The sequence below is a fragment of the Peromyscus eremicus genome, chromosome 8a, assembly GCF_949786415.1.
Source record: "Peromyscus eremicus chromosome 8a, PerEre_H2_v1, whole genome shotgun sequence".
Lineage (NCBI taxonomy): Eukaryota > Metazoa > Chordata > Mammalia > Rodentia > Cricetidae > Peromyscus > Peromyscus eremicus.
In genome coordinates, this window is record NC_081423.1 from 70,439,639 (window position 1) to 70,457,824 (window position 18,186).

At 42.0% G+C, this 18,186-nt stretch overlaps 1 protein-coding gene and 1 pseudogene across 7 annotated transcripts in view; both read left to right on the forward strand.

Annotated features, from left to right (window-relative positions):
* Tex14 (testis expressed 14, intercellular bridge forming factor) overlaps positions 1-18,186 on the forward strand; it is a 133,787-nt gene that overhangs the window by 49,672 nt on the left and 65,929 nt on the right. For 6 of the 7 annotated variants that reach the window (XM_059271456.1, XM_059271458.1, XM_059271461.1 and 3 more), the window contains 3 exons: positions 4,364-4,529; positions 5,655-5,791; positions 16,864-16,945. In XM_059271456.1, the coding sequence (XP_059127439.1) occupies positions 4,364-4,529; positions 5,655-5,791; positions 16,864-16,945 (385 nt within the window). Of the gene's footprint in view, positions 1-4,363; positions 4,530-5,654; positions 5,792-16,863; positions 16,946-18,186 lie in introns of those variants that run through there. The other variant, XM_059271462.1, reaches the window with a different exon arrangement.
* Positions 1,750-2,162, forward strand: LOC131917558 (centromere protein X-like; annotated as a pseudogene).

Below are 18,186 nucleotides of genomic sequence, written 5' to 3' on the forward strand. Positions count from 1 at the left end.
CAGACATGGTTTCTCTGTGTAACAGTCCTAGCTGTCATAGAACTTACTTTATAGACCAGACTGGCCTCGAACTCACTGAGATCTGCCTGCCTCTGCCTCCCAAGTGCTGGGGCTAAAGGCATGTGCCACTGCCACCACCACCTGGCCTGACTGCATTTCTTTATTTCTAGCCCCTATTTGGCAAAAATATTAAAAAATAAGAACCTTTGATAATTTTTACCAGTAAAATAGTTATATGTCTATCTTGAAATGTTTAAACTAATAAAGTTGATTTTTCTAAGCAATTATACTTCACCCTATAAATTAATTATGGGAGAATAACGAGTCATTACTAATTACTATCACTGTTGGTTTATCTCTATTCTCTGGGTTATAATTTATGTTATGTACTCCCATTTGCTCACACAGTTCAAAATACCCACAAACATGTACTTGATATCAATTTTTCAGAAAGGGTGACTTTTGCCTGACTTTTATAGTTGTGAATTAAAAGAATCTCAGTTTAATATTTGGTACAAATTTTAATATGGAAGAACAGCAATGTAATGACTTGGTAGCATATGAATGTCTCTTTAGGAAATGCTTGTTTCTTTCTAGGTATTAACACATGCTCACCTGAGCTGTAATTCTTGACAGGGAATAAAAAAAGGCAGGTGCTTTTACAGTTCTCATTGATCTGAACCACAACGTGTGTGCGCGTTTATGTGATTCCAACTGATTTTTAAAGGAATCTCAGTATATAAACAATCATAAATCTTTTCTCATCTTACTTAAATAAGCCCTGTGTTATACACTCAAAAACTTCTCATGTTAAATGTTTTGTATTGTTTCATAGGAGAAAACTTGGAATCTTGTAAAAAAATAAAATGACATTCAGTGTACCAATTCTATATCCAGGGGTAGGAACACAATGGACATTTTTTTGTCTTTCCTTCTAGATTTTTCCTAGTCTCACATGCATTTTTCTATCTCCATTATGTTGTGTAAAAAGGGCTCAACTGATAATTGCAGATACCTGCTGTGGGATGGTCTGTATGTCAAGTGTGTTGCTGATTGGTCAGTAAATAAATCACTGATTGGCCATTGGCTAGGCAGGAAGTATAGGCGGGACAAGGAGAAGAATTCTGGGAAGTGGAAGGCTGAGATAGAGACACTGCCAGCCGCCATCAGGACAAGAAAGATGTAAAGTACCGGTAAGCCACAAGCCACGTGGCAAGGTATAGATTTATAGAAATGGATTAATTTAAGCTGTAAGAACAGTTAGCAAGAAGCCTGCCACGGCCATACAGTTTGTAACCAATATAAGTCTCTGTGTTTACTTGGTCGGGTCTGAGCGGCTGTGGGTCTGGCAGGTGAGAGAGATTTGTCCTGAGGTGGGCCAGGCAGGAAAACTCCAGCTACAGATACCAGCTTTGTTGGGATCCCCTGCAGTACTTAGGTAAAAGTCCAACTTTTTCCAGGCTCCTGCATTTAACTCTGTTTGGTCCAGATTTAGAGCTTAGTTCTTTTTTTTTTTTTTTTTTTTGGTTTTTCGAGACAGGGTTTCTCTGTGTAGCTTTGCGCCTTTCCTGGAACTCACTTGGTAGCCCAGGCTGGCCTTGAACTCACAGAGATCCGCCTGGCTCTGCCTCCCAAGTGCTGGGATTAAAGGCGTGCGCCACCACCGCCCGGCTCTAGAGCTTAGTTCTTTAAAGATCAAATTATTTAAACGTCTTCAAGATAGAATTTCACTATGTAGAGACTGTGGCCATGGAGGAAACCAGCGGCTTCCGGAAGGAGCTGGTGAGCAGACTACTGCATCTGCACTTCAGGGATTGCAAGACTAAAGTCAGTGGGGATGCACTGTAGCTCTTGGCAGTGCTCCCGAGGATCTTCGTAATAGAAGCTGCTGTCTGTGGGGTTTGGCAGGCCCAGGCAGAGGACCTAGATGTTGTGAACGTGGATCAGCTGGAGAAGGTGCTTCCTCAGCTGCTCCTGGACTTCTAGAGATTGCACCTGTAGCCTGCCAAGTCTAGGATGAATTCACATCAGCATTGACATCTAGTTTCCAAGTTCTTCAGCTTCCAGAGGATGGGAAGATCCCAGCAGCTGTTACTCTTCCTAGCTATTGCCTCTGGGGGTCTTTGTGAGACAGGTGCAGGGAAAGGTGGACCAGCCTGCCCACAGCCACAGGCCCCCCCCCCCCCCCCCCCCCCCCCCCCCCCCCCCCCGCCTTTCACTATAAACAAACCAGCCGCTGGCAGTGCCGCCTTCTTGCCACCTACATCAACGCTTCTGTGTAGCTTTGTAACCACCTGACCCCCACCCCCAGGATGCCTCCCTGAGCTGTAAATTTGTTCTTACAAAGCAACATCAATAGATCAACATGATCTCTCTGGAAAAAAAAAAAAAAGAATTTTACTATGTAGTCATGAATGGCCTGGAACTTGCTGTGTAGATGAGGTGTATGAGTGGTTGCTCTCTTGTGTGCACACACTTGCTTGTATACACATAATTAAAAATAAAATGAAAGCTGGGTATTGTGTGCACACACTTGCTTGTATACACATAATTAAAAATAAAATGAAAGCTGGGTATTGTGGTGCATGCCTTTAATCCCAGCACTTGGGAGGCAGAGACAGATGGATCTCTGAGTTCAAGGCCAGTCTGGTCTACATAGTAAGTTCCAGGACAGCCAGGGCAACATAGAGAAACCTTGTGTCAAAAAAGAGGAGAAGGAAAAGGAGGAGGAAAAGGAAAAGAAAAAAAGAAATCTTTTAAAGATGTGTTTATAAATCCATAAAGATGTAAAATGACTTGAATGTTTTTGCAGTTCCTTGTAGAGTTTAGGTAAGTGTCTACCACTGAGCCCCAGTTCCAAAAATGACAAAGAACTTGAAAGGGCAGCAGCTGTTGAACTCTCTCCAACCTGTGCGTGCGTGTGCGTGTGTATGTATGTAGTTTTGTTTTGAGGTAGGGCCTCACTTTGTAGACCAGGCTTGCTTTGAACTCATGACTTTCCTGCCTTCACCTTCCAAGTACTGGAGTTATGGATATGTGTCCCCATGCCCTACCCCTGAGACTCAAATTTTGAAAATATCTCAGTGCCTCGTTGACTAAATTATACTGGAATACTATACAGATGTTGAAAAGAAATGTGCAGTGGCTTTCTCATGTGGAAGTTCTCCCGCATTAGTAGAATGATGTATATAATATAAACTATTCTTTAACATTTTTTTGATTTATTTTATGTGTATGAATATTTTACCTGCCACTTTCATGCCTGGTACCTGTGGCAGTTAGAAGAGGTGTCAATCCTCACTGAAACTGGAGTTCTGGATGGATGTGAGTCACCATGTGCATGCTGGGAATTGAATTCAAGTCCTCTGCAAGATCAGTGTGCACTCTTAACCACTGAGCCATCTCTTCAGCCTCAAATGACGTGTTTTTATTCAGACCTGTATATACATAGAAAATATGTAGAATACGGAACTTGTAATTAATTGCCTCTGAGCAAGAAAACAAGTTGGAAGCATTTTTTTTTTTCTGTTAAATTTTCATTTTTCTTCCTCTTCATCACTTTCTCTTATTTCCTTTTCTCATTGCTGTTTCTTTTTCAATTAAAGGGATTGAGCTCTCCCAAGTGATTCTGATGTGTACCCTGTTAAGAAACCATGGCTAAACTGGGCGGTGGTGGTACACACCTTTAATCCCAGCACTTGGGAGGCAGAGGCAGGCAGATCTCTGTGAATTTGGGACCAGCATGGTCTATAGAGCTAGTTCCAGAACAGCCAGGGCTACACAAAGAAACCCAAAAACCAAAAACCAAAACCAAAACCAAAAAAGAAACCATGGCTATATACGTTACACCCTTATCTTGTTGTGGACACAATAAAGGCCAACTATCATTCCTCAATTAGTTTCCTAGCATTGGTGGAATTTTTGAGGAACAAATCCTTGGCTGGATTGGTGATGCCAAACTTTTGTTGGTCTCTCCTACTGAATTTGGTGTGGATAAAAGAGCACTTGTCACATGAGAGGAGTGGTCTCTGTTTAACCAGTGTGACCCCAAAGTACTGCAATCATGAAGAAAATGTTTCAGTGAAACCATGGGGGCAGTAAGGAAAGAACACAGGTTCAAATCCCTACCTGGGTAAGCCCTTTTGATTCTGTTTAGAGGGTTGAGATGAAGATTGAATAAAAAAGATTAAAAAAGAATATGTGTAAAGCTCTTGCTACCACAGATCAGTGTTCTCACAAACAATATTGTAATCTTCATCCCTAAAATGTACTGTTAATGACTGGAAGACCTTGTAATACTGAGCCCTTCCGTGGAAGGAAGGAGGTTAACATGGACACTCACTGTATTTCTTTCTGTTTCTAGCCGATGCTTTGATGGGAGCACGCCTGTCCATGCAGCAGCTTTTTCAGGCAACCAGTGGATCCTCAGTAAACTGCTGAATGCAGGGGGTGACCTGCGACTCCATGATGAGAAGGGTCGAAACCCACAGGCCTGGGCTTTGGCAGCAGGGAAGGATCGTAGCACTCAGGTAAGAGTGGGCCTCCTTATCCAACCATGCCCAGTGGAAGAATATGGGCGAATAGTCAGGATCCCTGGGAGCAGAACAAACTTACAGTGTCTTAGCATTAACATTGGACAGAGAGACCTGAGTGGAAACAAGTTAAGTGCTGGTGGAGGCCAGAGACAGATATGAGGTGTCTGCTCAATCACTCAACATCTTAATTTTTTACCTTTTCAGTTTTTTATTTGAGTTGATATTTTTGCCTGCACTTGTATCTGTGTGAGTGTGTCAGGTCTTCTGGAACTTGAGTTATAGACAGTTGTGAGCTGCCATGTGGGTGCTAGGAATTAGACTCTGGGTCCTCTGGGAAGAGTATCCAGTGCTCTTAACCTCTGAGCCATTTCTCCAGCCCCATCTTTTTAGTTTTTTAAAGTATGTCTTTCCCTTTAATATACTGGGTATTGTGTATTTATGATGTGTATGTGCCTTGGTGTGAGTATGGAGGTCGGAGGACAACTTTCACAAGCTGGTTCTGCCATGTGGGTGCTGGAAATCAAACGCAGGTCCTTTGGATGAGTGAGAAGCAAGTGCTTTTAACCACGGAGCCATTTCTTCAGCCCCTCCATCTTTATTTTTTGAGACAGGATCTTTCATTGAACCAGGCTGGTAGGCCTGACCAGTGAGCTTCTACGATCTACCTGTCTCCTTCCCCTGATGCCCTCTACCCCCAGTGCTGGAGTCACAGGCATGTGCCATCCTGCCCAACTTCTCATGTAGGTTCTGGGGCTCTGAACTCAGGTCCTCATCCTTACATGGCAGGTACTTCACCAACTAAGCCACCTCTTTAATCCTGTGATACGTTTTAATGAGAACTAAATATCATGACAAATGTAAAACAAAACAGCATGCAGAGTGCCAGCACTTCCTTGTACCCTGGTGTAGCTTCCTCATCCACTGAAGGACAGAACTGGAGGAAATGGCTGACAGGTTCTCTCCATGAAAACATTCCTTGTCTCTAGAAAATCACCAAGGTCTTTCCCTTTCCAGAGATTCCCTGTTGAGAGCTCTCAGCAACTCAGACCATTCATCTGCATGCTGAAGCCTCCATCCCCTCATACTGTCAGCACTGAGTATCTCTGCTCTGTGTTGCAGATGGTGGAGTTCATGCAGCGCTGCACTTCACATATGAAGGCTATCATCCAGGGTTTCTCCTATGACCTCCTGAAGAAGATAGACTCCCCTCAGCGTCTCATCTGCAGCCCACCCTGGTTTGGTAGCTTCATTCAGGGGTGAGCACAGTCTTGAACCACTTCAGCCCTCCTCGTGGGAGCCTCCTGGGCCTTTAGCAGCATAACAGGTTGAAGCAGGGAGTGGGAAGCCTGCCACTGCTGAATTGCTAGTTAGATAGGACCTATAGTATTTCCAAGAGCAGAATTAGAACAGTCACATCTTTCTCCTCTTCCTCCTCCTTCTTCCTCCTCCTCCCTTTTTTTGAGTCATGGTCTCTCTACATAGTCCTGACTGTCTTGGAATTCATTGTTCAGACCAAACCTTGAACTTAGAGATCAGCCTGCCCCCTTCTGAGTGCTGAGACTAAAGGTATGTGCCACCACATCTGGCAGCAGAATAGTTTTCATTCAGTTTGAGTTGAAACTGCTGAAGCATCAGCTGAGCATCCCCTGCATGCATAACACAGTGCCAAGCTCTTAAAAACTAAAGAAATAGAAAACTTGAGTTGATGTGTAGATAAATTTCTAAACAGTCTTATTAAATGAAAAACACGGAGCCAGATATAGGGGTGAAAGCCTTAGAGAGATGAGGGAACTAGGGAGAGCCACCAGCCACCGTTACCTCACCAACTGCAGCTTCCAAATGCACGTTACTTCCTGTCTACTCACGCCTTTATATGCCTTGCTGTTCTGCTCTCTCATTGGCTCTTAGCCCAGCTACCTCACTTTCTTGTCACTGTCTGTCTGTACAGACTTCCACATCTCTATGGTTGGTACTGGGATTAAAGGCGTGTGTCATCACACTTGGCTCTGTTCCCTAGTATGGCCTTGAACACACAGAGACCCTGCCGGCTAAGTGTTCAGATTAAGGGCGTGTGCTGCCTGACTTTGTTTACTAAAAGTGGCTGGCCTTTCCCCCCTGATCTCCAAGCAAGCTTTATTTATCAAAGCACAAATAAAGTATCACCACATGGATGGAACCCTGCTATGCAGGTGATTTGAGTGTAGTAGTGGGAAGAGCAGTGGCTGGATGAGCAGCATTTGTGTCTAGTCCTTGCAGATGTCCCCTGTCCTTTTGTTGGCCGGCAGGTCTCTCTCCTTGGGCTGTATTTTTCTCATCTCTAAAATGAAAATGTTGTAGAAGATACGCTTTATGATTCTTTCCAACTCTGACCATTGTTTGTATCTGTTGATGCATGATGAATCACCTCTCAAATTTAACAACTTGAAACACTAAGTATTTCTGATCTCACACAATTTCTGTGAGTCAGGAATCAGAGAAGGGGTTGGGGGTGCCATCACCTGAAGGCTTGACTGAATGAGGATTCAGTTCTAAAATGGCACACTAACATGACTGGCACATTGTTGCTGGGGTTGGATCCCTAATGGCTGCTTCAATGTCCTCAAAGTTCCCCCAGAACCACTGATCCAAGAGAGATCAGGGCAAAAGTCAGGGTAGATCTTACTTTGGAGATGATTCCCTATTGTTATTATATCTTATTGTGTGTGTGTGTGTGTGTGTGCGTGTGCATGTGTGTGTGCAAGTACCCATTTGTGCACATGCCATCATGCATGAGTGGAGATCAAAGGACAACTTGTGGGAGTCAGTTCTCTCTCCTTCATGTGGAACTTGGAGATCAAACTCTGGTCATCAAGCTCAGTGGTGATGACGTTTACCCACCGAGCCATCCCTCCTCTGCCCAAGTAACTAACTCCATTATTTCTGCAATATCCTACTGAGCTAACAGAGCCTCCTGAAATGACCTGTGAGAGTGTAAATACCAGGAGGTGAGAATCATAGATCCTTCCTCAGAGGGTGTCTATTACACCATCTTCATTTCCATAACAAAAAGTCAATTAATTGTGTTCATTTGGCCATACATATACTAAAGTTGGAATACAGAGAAAATTGCCGTGGCCCCTTGTGCTAAGATAATATAGCAATTAGTGAAGTGTTGGGTATTTTTCTGTGTGGCTGTTGGTAGGAAGAAAACAGAGCCATCCACTTTAGTGCCACTTGTTGCTGCTATACACCATCACTGCCTGTTTATAACCACCATCCTTTGTCATCTCCTCCCCCATAACTCAGGTGGCCACCAGTTTGCCTTGAACTCTGTATCCTGTCTCCACCTCCCAAGGGCTGGGGTTACAGACAAGTATAACCTTGCCCAGTCTAGCCTTAAACTCACTAGCCTAGAATGGCTTCAAACTTGAGGTCCTCTTGCCTCAGCCCCTCAAATGGTGGAATTACAGCTGTGTGCTACCACTGTCAGTTGCCTAAAGTCTTTTCTCCTCCTTTGTGTGACAGGGTCTCACGTAGCCCTGGCTGGTCTCAAACTCAATATATTGTAGGAGAAGTTTTCCTGTGTTCCACCTGGCCCGAGGTCAGGACAAATCTCTCTCACCCACCAGTCCTGCAGCTGCTTGGACCCAAGTAAGCACACACAGAGGCTTATATTAATTAAAACTGCTCAGCCGTTAGCTCAGGCTAACTACTGACTAGCTCTTACACTTAAACTCAGCCCATTTCTGTTAATCTATATGTTGCCACATTTTCCGTGACTTTACCTGTATGCCATTACATGCCTCTCCCTAGACGGTGGGCTAGCGTCTACTCCTCAGTTCTGTTTTTACTTCCCAGAATTCTCCTTGTCTGCTTATCCCACCTATACTTCCTGCCTGGCTACTGGCCAATCAGCATTTTATTTATCAACTAATCAGAGCAACACATTCACAGCGTACAGAACATCCCACAGCACCTCCCCTTTTCTGTCTAATCAAAAAGGAGGGGTTTAACTTTAACATAGTAAAATTACATATAACAGACAGTTATCAAGCAAGAATTACAGTTAGAATATCTAGTCTATTTGTATTTGGCAAAATTAAAGAGAATATTCTATTTATCCTATATCTGTGAGTCTATGGTTTCATATCTAACTTATCTTTTATCATAACCAAGGAAAATTATAACTATCTAGTCTTCAACTACATCAAAGACCTCAGGAGGAATATAATATTACCTAAGTAAACAGGAAGTACATTGTAAGCAGCTCTCAAAAATCTAGAATGACAGAGACAGCTGGCTGCCTGGACAGTCATCCAAAGTTCTTCTGCAAAGTTGGGGCATCCATTCTTCAGCCCACAGGCCTAGGGTCTCTCAGTTGCTTTTCTCTGTGTCCTGTAGAATGTCTGGTAGTTTCTTCTGCAAAGCAGGAACCTGAAGGACCATCTCGTCTTGCAAAGTTCAGTGGTGACCTTCTTGCATGTCCAGTTGATACAACATTTTGTCAAGCAGTCCAGGCAAGAACAGTTTCTTGCCCAAATGGCTATTTTTGCCAAGAAGATAAACTCCATATGGAGTGTCTTCGATGCCCATCTTTCTCTTTGAAGTAAATCAGTGCTGCCAGGAGCAGACATGTCTCACTGTCCAGAAAGTCTGTTTTAAAAACATTTTAAATGCCATATTCTGCAGGTCTTTGAAGTGTTTGAATACCTTACTGAAATATATCTATGTATACCTAGAAAACTTAACTAACATAACATAATCAAACTATAAGTTTGATTATCATGGATGACTAATTATTGATCTGTATTTCTCAACTATACACTACAATTTCAAATGAGTTGCACAAACAAAATACTTTTTATTTTTATTTTTTATTAAGAGATTTTCTATTCATTCTACTTGTCAACCACAGATTTCCCTGTCCTCCCTCCTCCCACCCCCAGCCCTAACAAAATACTTTAAACAAGAGTAGAAATATACATACAGTATAACAAAATTAAATTTAAATTTGTATCAATAAAATAAAATCTATAGCAATGTAAAACATTTCAAACAAGTTGTTGGTCTTTAAAAGTAGATTCAGTAACCTACCCTTTCATCCTATCATATCTATATCCTATATTTCTATATCATATTCTCCTTTCCTCTTTTAGAAAGAGATTGACTATGACCAATAACAATTTGTAACCAACAACCTAAACAAAGACAAACATCCATAATCTATTTTTGGGGAATGTGGGTGTAGTTTTCTAGGCTAGTTGCTGCTGATAGAGGGCACTGGTAGTCTTATGGGGATCCTGAGACAATTAAGAATTATGGTCAAGTCCTGACTGAAATAGTCTGTGAGGCTGCACTGTCTGAGCCAGTTGCCTTGAAACCATTCTGGATGTTGTATCATCTAGGCCATGGTGTCATTGGAGACCTTTCAGGGGGTCTTGGCTGGTCAAACCATATTAGCTGGAAGCAATCCAGAGGTTCTCATCTTCTCTTTTCGAAAGCAACGTATCCTTAGATACAGATTTTGAAATCAAGATATCTTTGAAATATACATATTGATTTAACTAAGCAGCTTTTACAATCAAATGTCTCCCTGCAGTTAAAAATCTCAAAGACAATATAATCCAGATTCTCTCTGTAATATCCATCTTTACATGGCATACTTTTTATATTATCTTTACTGTCTCTTTAACGACTTTATTTTTAAAAATTATTTCTTTATATAACTGTCTATGTTCCTTTTCCTCTCCCTTCCAAGCCTATGTACATTTTTACATACATTGTAAACTGTTTAGGGTTTACTACATCTGAATCTGTTTTATTGTGAATCTATTGCTTTAAAACTGCAGCATTACTAGGACTGAAATGGCAGCCTTGGCTGCTGGCTCCACCCATTTCAGCTTTCCAACATGGCAGAACTACATTTACCACCAACTCTGGGAACCAGGTCACTGCTGACTCTGGGAAGCAGTGGGTCTGTGCCTCCATCCAGCAGCATGTAGCCCAGAAACTTTTTTTTTTTTTTGTATTAGCAAAAGCTAAATCTGCCACACAGTGCACTGTATGTCTTGGAGTCGCCACTGTGCACCGAGGTGGAAATCCACCATGCTGCACTCAAGCCTACATGCTGCTGCAAGCCTGCTATACTGTAGCTCACGGCTTGCCTGAGAGACACAACTAGAAAGCTGTTTTTAGCTCCGTTTTAGAATCTTTTCTTTTTTTTTTTTTTTTTTTTTTTAAGTTTTCTCAGGTTTTAGGTGGAAACTCTTGCCCCATGTTTTGGCGCCATTTGTAACTGAAAGTTTTCCTGTGTCCCACCAGGTCTGCAACCACTCAGACCCAAGTAAACACACAGAGGCTTATATTAATTGAAATTGCTCAGCCATTAGCTCAGACCTACCACTGACTAGCTCCTACATTTAAACTCAGACCATTTCTGTTAATCTATATGTTGCCATATTTTCCATGGCTTTACCTGTGTGCCATTACATGCTGCTCCCTGGATGGCAGGCTGGCATCTCTTCTCAGCCTTCTTCTTCCCAGAATCTTTTTTTTAAATATTTATTTATTATGTATATAGTATTCTGCCTGCATGTGTCCTTGCAGACCAGAAGAGGGCACTAGATCTCATTACGGGTGGTTGTAAGATACCATGTGGCTGCTGGGAATTGAACTCAGGACCTCTGGAAGAGCAGTCAGTGCTCTTAACCGCTGAGCTATCTCTCCAGCCCCCTCTCCCCCAGAATCTTTTTTTATTATTATTAAAGAGGGCTGCTATCTTAAAGACCTTGGGGACATGCATTCTAATGCATGCCTATAATTCTAACACCTAAGAGGCTAAAGAGACCCCTGGATGGTTTGAGGCTAGCCTAGGCTACACAGAAAGATCCAAGTCAGCCTAGGCTACAGAATTTGCAATCCCAACACTTAGGAGGTAGAAGCAGAAGGATCAGAGTTTAAAGTCATCCTTAGCCATATATTGCTGTGGGATGTTCTGTATTCTGTGAATGTGTTGCTCTGATTGGTTGACAAATAAAAAGCTGATTGGCAGGAAGTATAGGTGGGATAAATAGACAAGGAGAATTCTGGGAAGAGGAAGGCTGAGTCAGCAGACACCAGTCCGCCGTCTAGGGAGCAGCATGTAATGGCACACGTGGCAACATACAGATTAACAGAAACGGGCTGAGTTTAAATGTAAGAGCTAGTCAGTGCTAGGCCTGAGCTAATGGCTGAATAGTTTTAATTAATATAAGCTTCTGAGTGATTATTTTATAAGTGGCTGCGGGATCCATAGGGCTGGGCAGGACTAGAGAAAACTTCAGCTACAAATGGCGTCAAAACGTGGGACCTAAAACCTGAGAAAGCTTAAAAATAAAAAAATAAAAAAAAAGTAAAAAAGACTCTAAAACAGAGCTAAAAACAGCTTCCTAGTTGTGTCTCTCAGGCCATCCACAGCCTGTGGGCTTGAACTACCCTATGGTGGGTTCGTGACATGTGGGCTTGACCTACAGCATGGCTGCAGATTCCCGCCACAGTACACAGCGGTGTCTCCAAGCCACACAGAGTGCTTTATGATAGATTTAGCTTTTGCTAGTTTAAAAAAAAAAAGTTTCTAGGCTACACACTGCTTTAATGGAGGCATAGACCCATTGCTTCCAAGAGTTGACGGTACACATGGCCCAGAGCTGGAGGTGAATTACCTCTGCCATGTTGGGAAGCTGAATTGGGCGGAGTCAGCAGCCAAGGCTTCTGCTTCAGTACTAGCCACTGCAGTTTAAAGTAATATTTACATAATAAGGCAGATTCAGATGGAACAAGACTTTAAATGATTTACAATGTGTGTAAAAATGTACGTAGGCTTGGAAGAGAGAGAAAAAGGAATATATGCAGTTATATAAAGAAATAGTTTTAAAAAATAAAGTCCACTGGGCAGCAGTGGCGCATGCCTTTAATCCTAGCACTTGGGAGGCAGAGCCAGGTGAATCTCTATGCGTTCAAGGCCAGTCTACAGAGCAAAATCCAGGACAGGCATCAAATTAATATAAGACAGAGAAACCCTGTCTCAAAAAACCAAAATAGATAGATAGATAGATAGATAGATAAAAAATAATGTCTTTAAAGAGATAGTAAAAGGGGCTGGAGAGATGGCTCAGCAGTTAAGAGCACTGGCTGTTCTTCCAGAGGCCCTGACTTCAATTCCCAGCAAACACATGGTGCCTTACAACCATCCGTAATGAGGTCTGGTGTCCTCTTCTGGCCTGCAAGCATGCATGTAAGGCAGAACACTGTATACATAATAAATAAATAAATCTTAAAAAAAAGAGAAAGTAAAGGTAATATAAAAAATTAGCCATGTAAAGATGGATATTACACAGAGAATCTGGATTGTGTTGTCTTTGGGATTTTTAACTGCAGAAAGACATTTGATTATAAAGGCTTCTCAGTTAAACCAATATGTATATTTTAAAGGTATCTTGACTTCAAAATTTGGATCTAAGGATATATTGCTTTGAAAAGGTAGCTCTGCTTTTGTTTCCACAGGAAGCAAGAGGCTATGGATTTGTTTCAGATTAAGATACATCAGGTATGACCAGACAAGACCCCCGAAAGGTCTCCAATGACACCATGGCCCAGATCATCCAACATCCAAAATCAACTTCAAAGCAACTGGCTCAGAGAATAGAGCCTCATAGACTACTCCAGTTAGGACTTGACCATAATCCTAAAATTTTCTTTGTGTCCCCATAAGATACCAGTGCCCTCTATCGGCAGGAAGTAGCCCAGAAAGCTATGCCCACATTCCCAAAACATGGATTATGGATGTTTGTCTTTGTTTAGATTGTTGGTTGCAAATTGTTATTAGTCATAGTCAATCTCTTTCTAAAAGAACAAAGGAGAATATGATATAGAAATATAGGATATAGATATAATAGGATAAAAGGGTGGATTGTTGAACCTACTTTTTTTGGGTTTTTTTTTTTTTTTGAGACAGGGTTTCTCTGTGTAGCTTTGCGCCTTTCCTGGAACTCACTTGGTAGACCAGGCTGGCCTCGAACTCACAGAGATCCACCTGGCTCTGCCTCCCGAGTGCTGGGATTAAAGGCGTGCGCCACCACCGCCCGGCTGAACCTACTTTTAAAGAGCAACTTGCTTAAAATGTTTTACGTTGGTATAAATTTTTATTTTATTGATACAAATTTAAAGTTAATTTTGTTATACTGTATGTATATTTCTACTCTTGTTTAAAGTATTATGTTTGCACAGCTCATTTGAAATTGTAATGTATTATTAAGAAATACAGATTAATAATGTCTTCTATGATAGTCAAACTTATAGTCATGTTAAGTTTTCTAGGTATACATAGATATATTTCAGTAAGGTATTCAAACACTTCAAAGACCTGCAGAATATGGCATTTAAAATGTTTTTAAAACAGACTTTCTGGACAGTGAGACATGTCTGCTCCTGGCAGCACTGATTTACTTCAAAGAGAAAGATGGGCATCGAAGACACTCCATATGGAGTTTATCTTCTTGGCAAAAATAGCCATTTGGGCAAGAAACTGTTCTTGCCTGGACTGCTTGACAAAATGTTGTATCAACTGGACATGCAAGAAGGTCACCACTGAACTTTGCAAGACGAGATGGTCCTTCAGGTTCCTGCTTTGCAGAAGAAACTACCAGACATTCTACAGGACACAGAGAAAAGCAACTGAGAGACCCTAGGCCTGTGGGCTGAAGAATGGATGCCCCAACTTTGCAGAAGAACTTTGGATGACTGTCCAGGCAGCCAGCTGTCTCTGTCATTCTAGATTTTTGAGAGCTGCTTACAATGTACTTCCTGTTTACTTAGGTAATATTATATTCCTCCTGAGGTCTTTGATGTAGTTGAAGACTAGATAGTTATAATTTTCCTTGGTTATGATAAAAGATAAGTTAGATATGAAACCATAGACTCACAGATATAGGATAAATAGAATATTCTCTTTAATTTTGCCAAATACAAATAGACTAGATATTCTAACTGTAATTCTTGCTTGATAACTGTCTGTTATATGTAATTTTACTATGTTAAAGTTAAACCCCTCCTTTTTGATTAGACAGAAAAGGGGAGGTGCTGTGGGATGTTCTGTACGCTGTGAATGTGTTGCTCTGATTAGTTGATAAATAAAATGCTGATTGGCCAGTAGCCAGGCAGGAAGTATAGGTGGGATAAACAGGCAAAGAGAATTCTGGGAAGAGGAAGGCTGAGAAGAGACACCGGCCTGCCATCCAGGGAGCAGCATGTAATGGCACACAGATAAAGCCACGTTGCAACATATTTATTTAGTTAAAATAATAATAAATAATAATAAAAATAGGACCCAGGATGGGCATGGTGGCACACACCTTTAGTCTCAGTACTTGGAAGGCAGAGGCAGGTGATCTGTGTGAGTTCAAGGCCAGTCTGATCTACAGAGTGAGTTCCAGGACAGTCAGGCTACAAAGAGAAACCCTGTCTCAGAAAGAAAAAAAAAATGAATTGTTTGGTGGCTAGAAAGATGGCTCAGTGGTTAAGAGCACTGGTTACTCTTCCAAGGACCCTGATTTAATTCTCAGCATCCACATGGCAGCTCACACCTGCCTGTAACTCCAGTTCCAGGGGATCTGTATTCAGCATGTACATGCTGCACAGACATATATGCTGGCAAAACACCCACACACACAAAAACAGTAAATAAAATTTTTTAAAAAGATAGGACTCATCAGGATATAGTGGCACATACTTTTAATCCCAGCACTCAGGAGACAGCGGCAGGCAGATCTCTGAGTTCGAGGCCAGCCTGGTCTACAGAACAGAGTTCCAGGACAGCCAGGGCTACACAGTGAAACCCTGTCTTGAAAAGAAAAAAACTTTTTCATCCTTTTTTCTTCTCTCTTTTTTTTTTTAAGTCAGAGTCTCTACGCTGTTAGCCCGTTCTGGCTTCCAACCCATGGCAATCTACTTGTCTCAGCTTCCCAAGGGTTAGGATTACAGGTTTGAGCACCATGCCTGATTATACTCTTAAGAAGTCAAGCTTGGCATGATGGTGCACAGCTGTAATCCTTGTAGGGCTGCTAGGCAAGGAGAAAGGGAACAAGAAGGGCTATTTGCAGCCACATGCTTCTCAGGCACCATATTGAACATAATATATATCTATGTCAGCTTCCTCCGCATAATCCATGACCCACAATATCCTTTCTGAAACAGAGAGAAAGCATTATTTTCTTTTTTCCTTTTATCTCTCTCCTCCAATGAAATTACAGAGTTCTCCAACTTGCCTGTCCTGTTTTTTGTTTTGTTTTGTTTTTTCAAACTTCAATAAATTGCCCTTGAGTTTTCTTCTGAATTTAAGTTCTTTTATCTACCAAACTAATACTTCTAAAAGAGACCCTGTGTTCCTCAGTACCAGGACTTTAGGAGGGGGTAGAAGATCTCATACCAGCCTGGGCTACATAAAAAGACCTTGTCACAAAGCAGGGGGGAAAAAGACCAAATAGTATCAGCTGCCTTAGTGTGTTTTCTGTTTCTGTGATAAATGTCATAATATCACATAATTTCTGTGATAAATGTCAAAAGCAGTTTGGTGAGGAAAGATTTATCTGGTTTACACTTCCTTGTAGTTTGAGTTCTAATTGGTCTTAATAATAAAAACCTGGAGTTAGATATCAGGGTGAAAGCCGAAAGATCAGAGAAGCAGAGCAGCCAGCCACTAGATTTCTTAACTCTAGGAATCCTCAGACTGAAAAGGGCTGAGCTCTTCTCTCTATCCTGCCTTATCACTTCCTCTCTCCGCCCAGCCATGTCACTTCCTGCTTCTTCGTCCCAAGTACTGGGATTAAAGGTGTGTGCTACCACTGCCTGGCCTCTAGTGTCTAGTTTCGCACCCTGATCTCCAGGCAAGCTTTATTTGTTAGAGCACAAACAGAGTATCACCACACTTCCTGGTCACAGTCCATCATTGAGGGAAATCATGGCAGGAACTCTAGCAGGAGCAGTTTTTTACTTACTTGTTCCCGCTGGCTTGCTTGTTCAGCTTCACTTCTTATACAGTGTAGGCCACTTGCCTAGGAATGGCACCACCCACCACCCACAGTGGGTTGGTCCTTCCTGCAGCAATTAGCAATTAAGAGATGACCCACAGACCTGTTCACAGGCCAGTCTGATTTGGAGAGTTCTTTAGTTAATGGTTCTTGTTTACAGGTTTGTGTCAGGTGGATGGCTGAAGCTAATTATGATAACAATTACACAGTTTTGAAACCTTGGTTTAGTGTTGTTCCTTTGGATATGAATGATAAATTCTTACTTTTTTTCTTTTAAATGTTTCTAGGAGCCCAAATAGTTCTCCTAACCGACAGCTCAAACCTGGAATCATTTCGGCCCAAAACATCTACAGCTTTGGCTTTGGGAAGGTAAGAGGTTGCCACTCCTAGCCAAGGTTTGCTGGTCTAGCTAGAGAATCATATGACTGCATCTCTCCACCTCATTCAGCTCTTCCCTTTTTTGGGCGTGGGGTTTGAGGTAGGCTCTCAGACTTGCAGCAGTCCTGCGTCTGCTTTTCAGGGTTGGGATTACAGTTGTAAACTACCTTATTCACTCTCTAGAGCAGGCTAAATCTGGTGATTTTCTCCCCCCAGTCTGGAAAAGCAAAGGTCATTCATTCATCCAGCTATGTTCCCCAATGGCCTCTTTAACTGGCAGATACTATTTGTCCTCAAAACATTCCTCAATTCATTAAAAGCATTTCAAATATACTCATTAAACCTGTGGGAGGCAAGGCCATCGGGAGGCAAATCAATAGAGTTGGCACAGCTCTCTGCCAAGGGAGAGTGTCTGGGACCTTCGTGAGAATTAAAGAATCTAGGTCCTCTTGCATCCTAAGCAAGTGCTTTGTCTCTGAGTTATATATGATACCAGCCCTCAGTTCCTCCCTCCTACCCTCAGAATATTTTTTCTTCTTCTTTGCTCTTTTTTTTTTTTTTTTAAAGATTTATTTATTTAGTATACAGTGAGTGTTCTGTCTGCAGGCCAGAAGAGGGCACCAGATCTCATTGTAGATGGTTGTGAGCCACCATGTGGTTGCTGGGAATTGAACTCAGGACCTCTGGAAGAACAGCCGGTGCTCTTAACCTCTGAGCCATCTCTCCAGCCCTCTTCTTTGCTCTTTTGCATTGTAGGAAAGATACTTCTTAGTGTTCCTGTTCTTACTGAAAAATGGTAAACACTATATATAATTCATTTGAATGACTCTGGCATGATATGAAATGTGTAGAAAGTGATCCATCCCACTGGGGAACGTTGCTGGGTGAATGTATGACTTTTGCTTTTCCAGTCTCTATTGTTTCTACCAAGGAGCTTGGGGTTGAGGTAGAGGCAAAAATAATTTTGGCTTTCTGCCCCCCCCTCCTGTTGATGGGGGTGAATCCAGGACCTCTGGCATGATATGCAGCTGCTCTACTATGGAGCTGTATCCCCAGCACAGGTATGTTGACTTTTGCTGTACACAGGCCTGGATTCTGAAGAGGTCACGATAGGCCTCTGTCTTTGTTACATTTCTATTGCCATGACAGAACACCATGATCAAGGCAACTTATAAAAGAAAGCATTTCATTTAGGTGCTCATGTTCCAGAAGATTAGAGTCCATGACCTTGT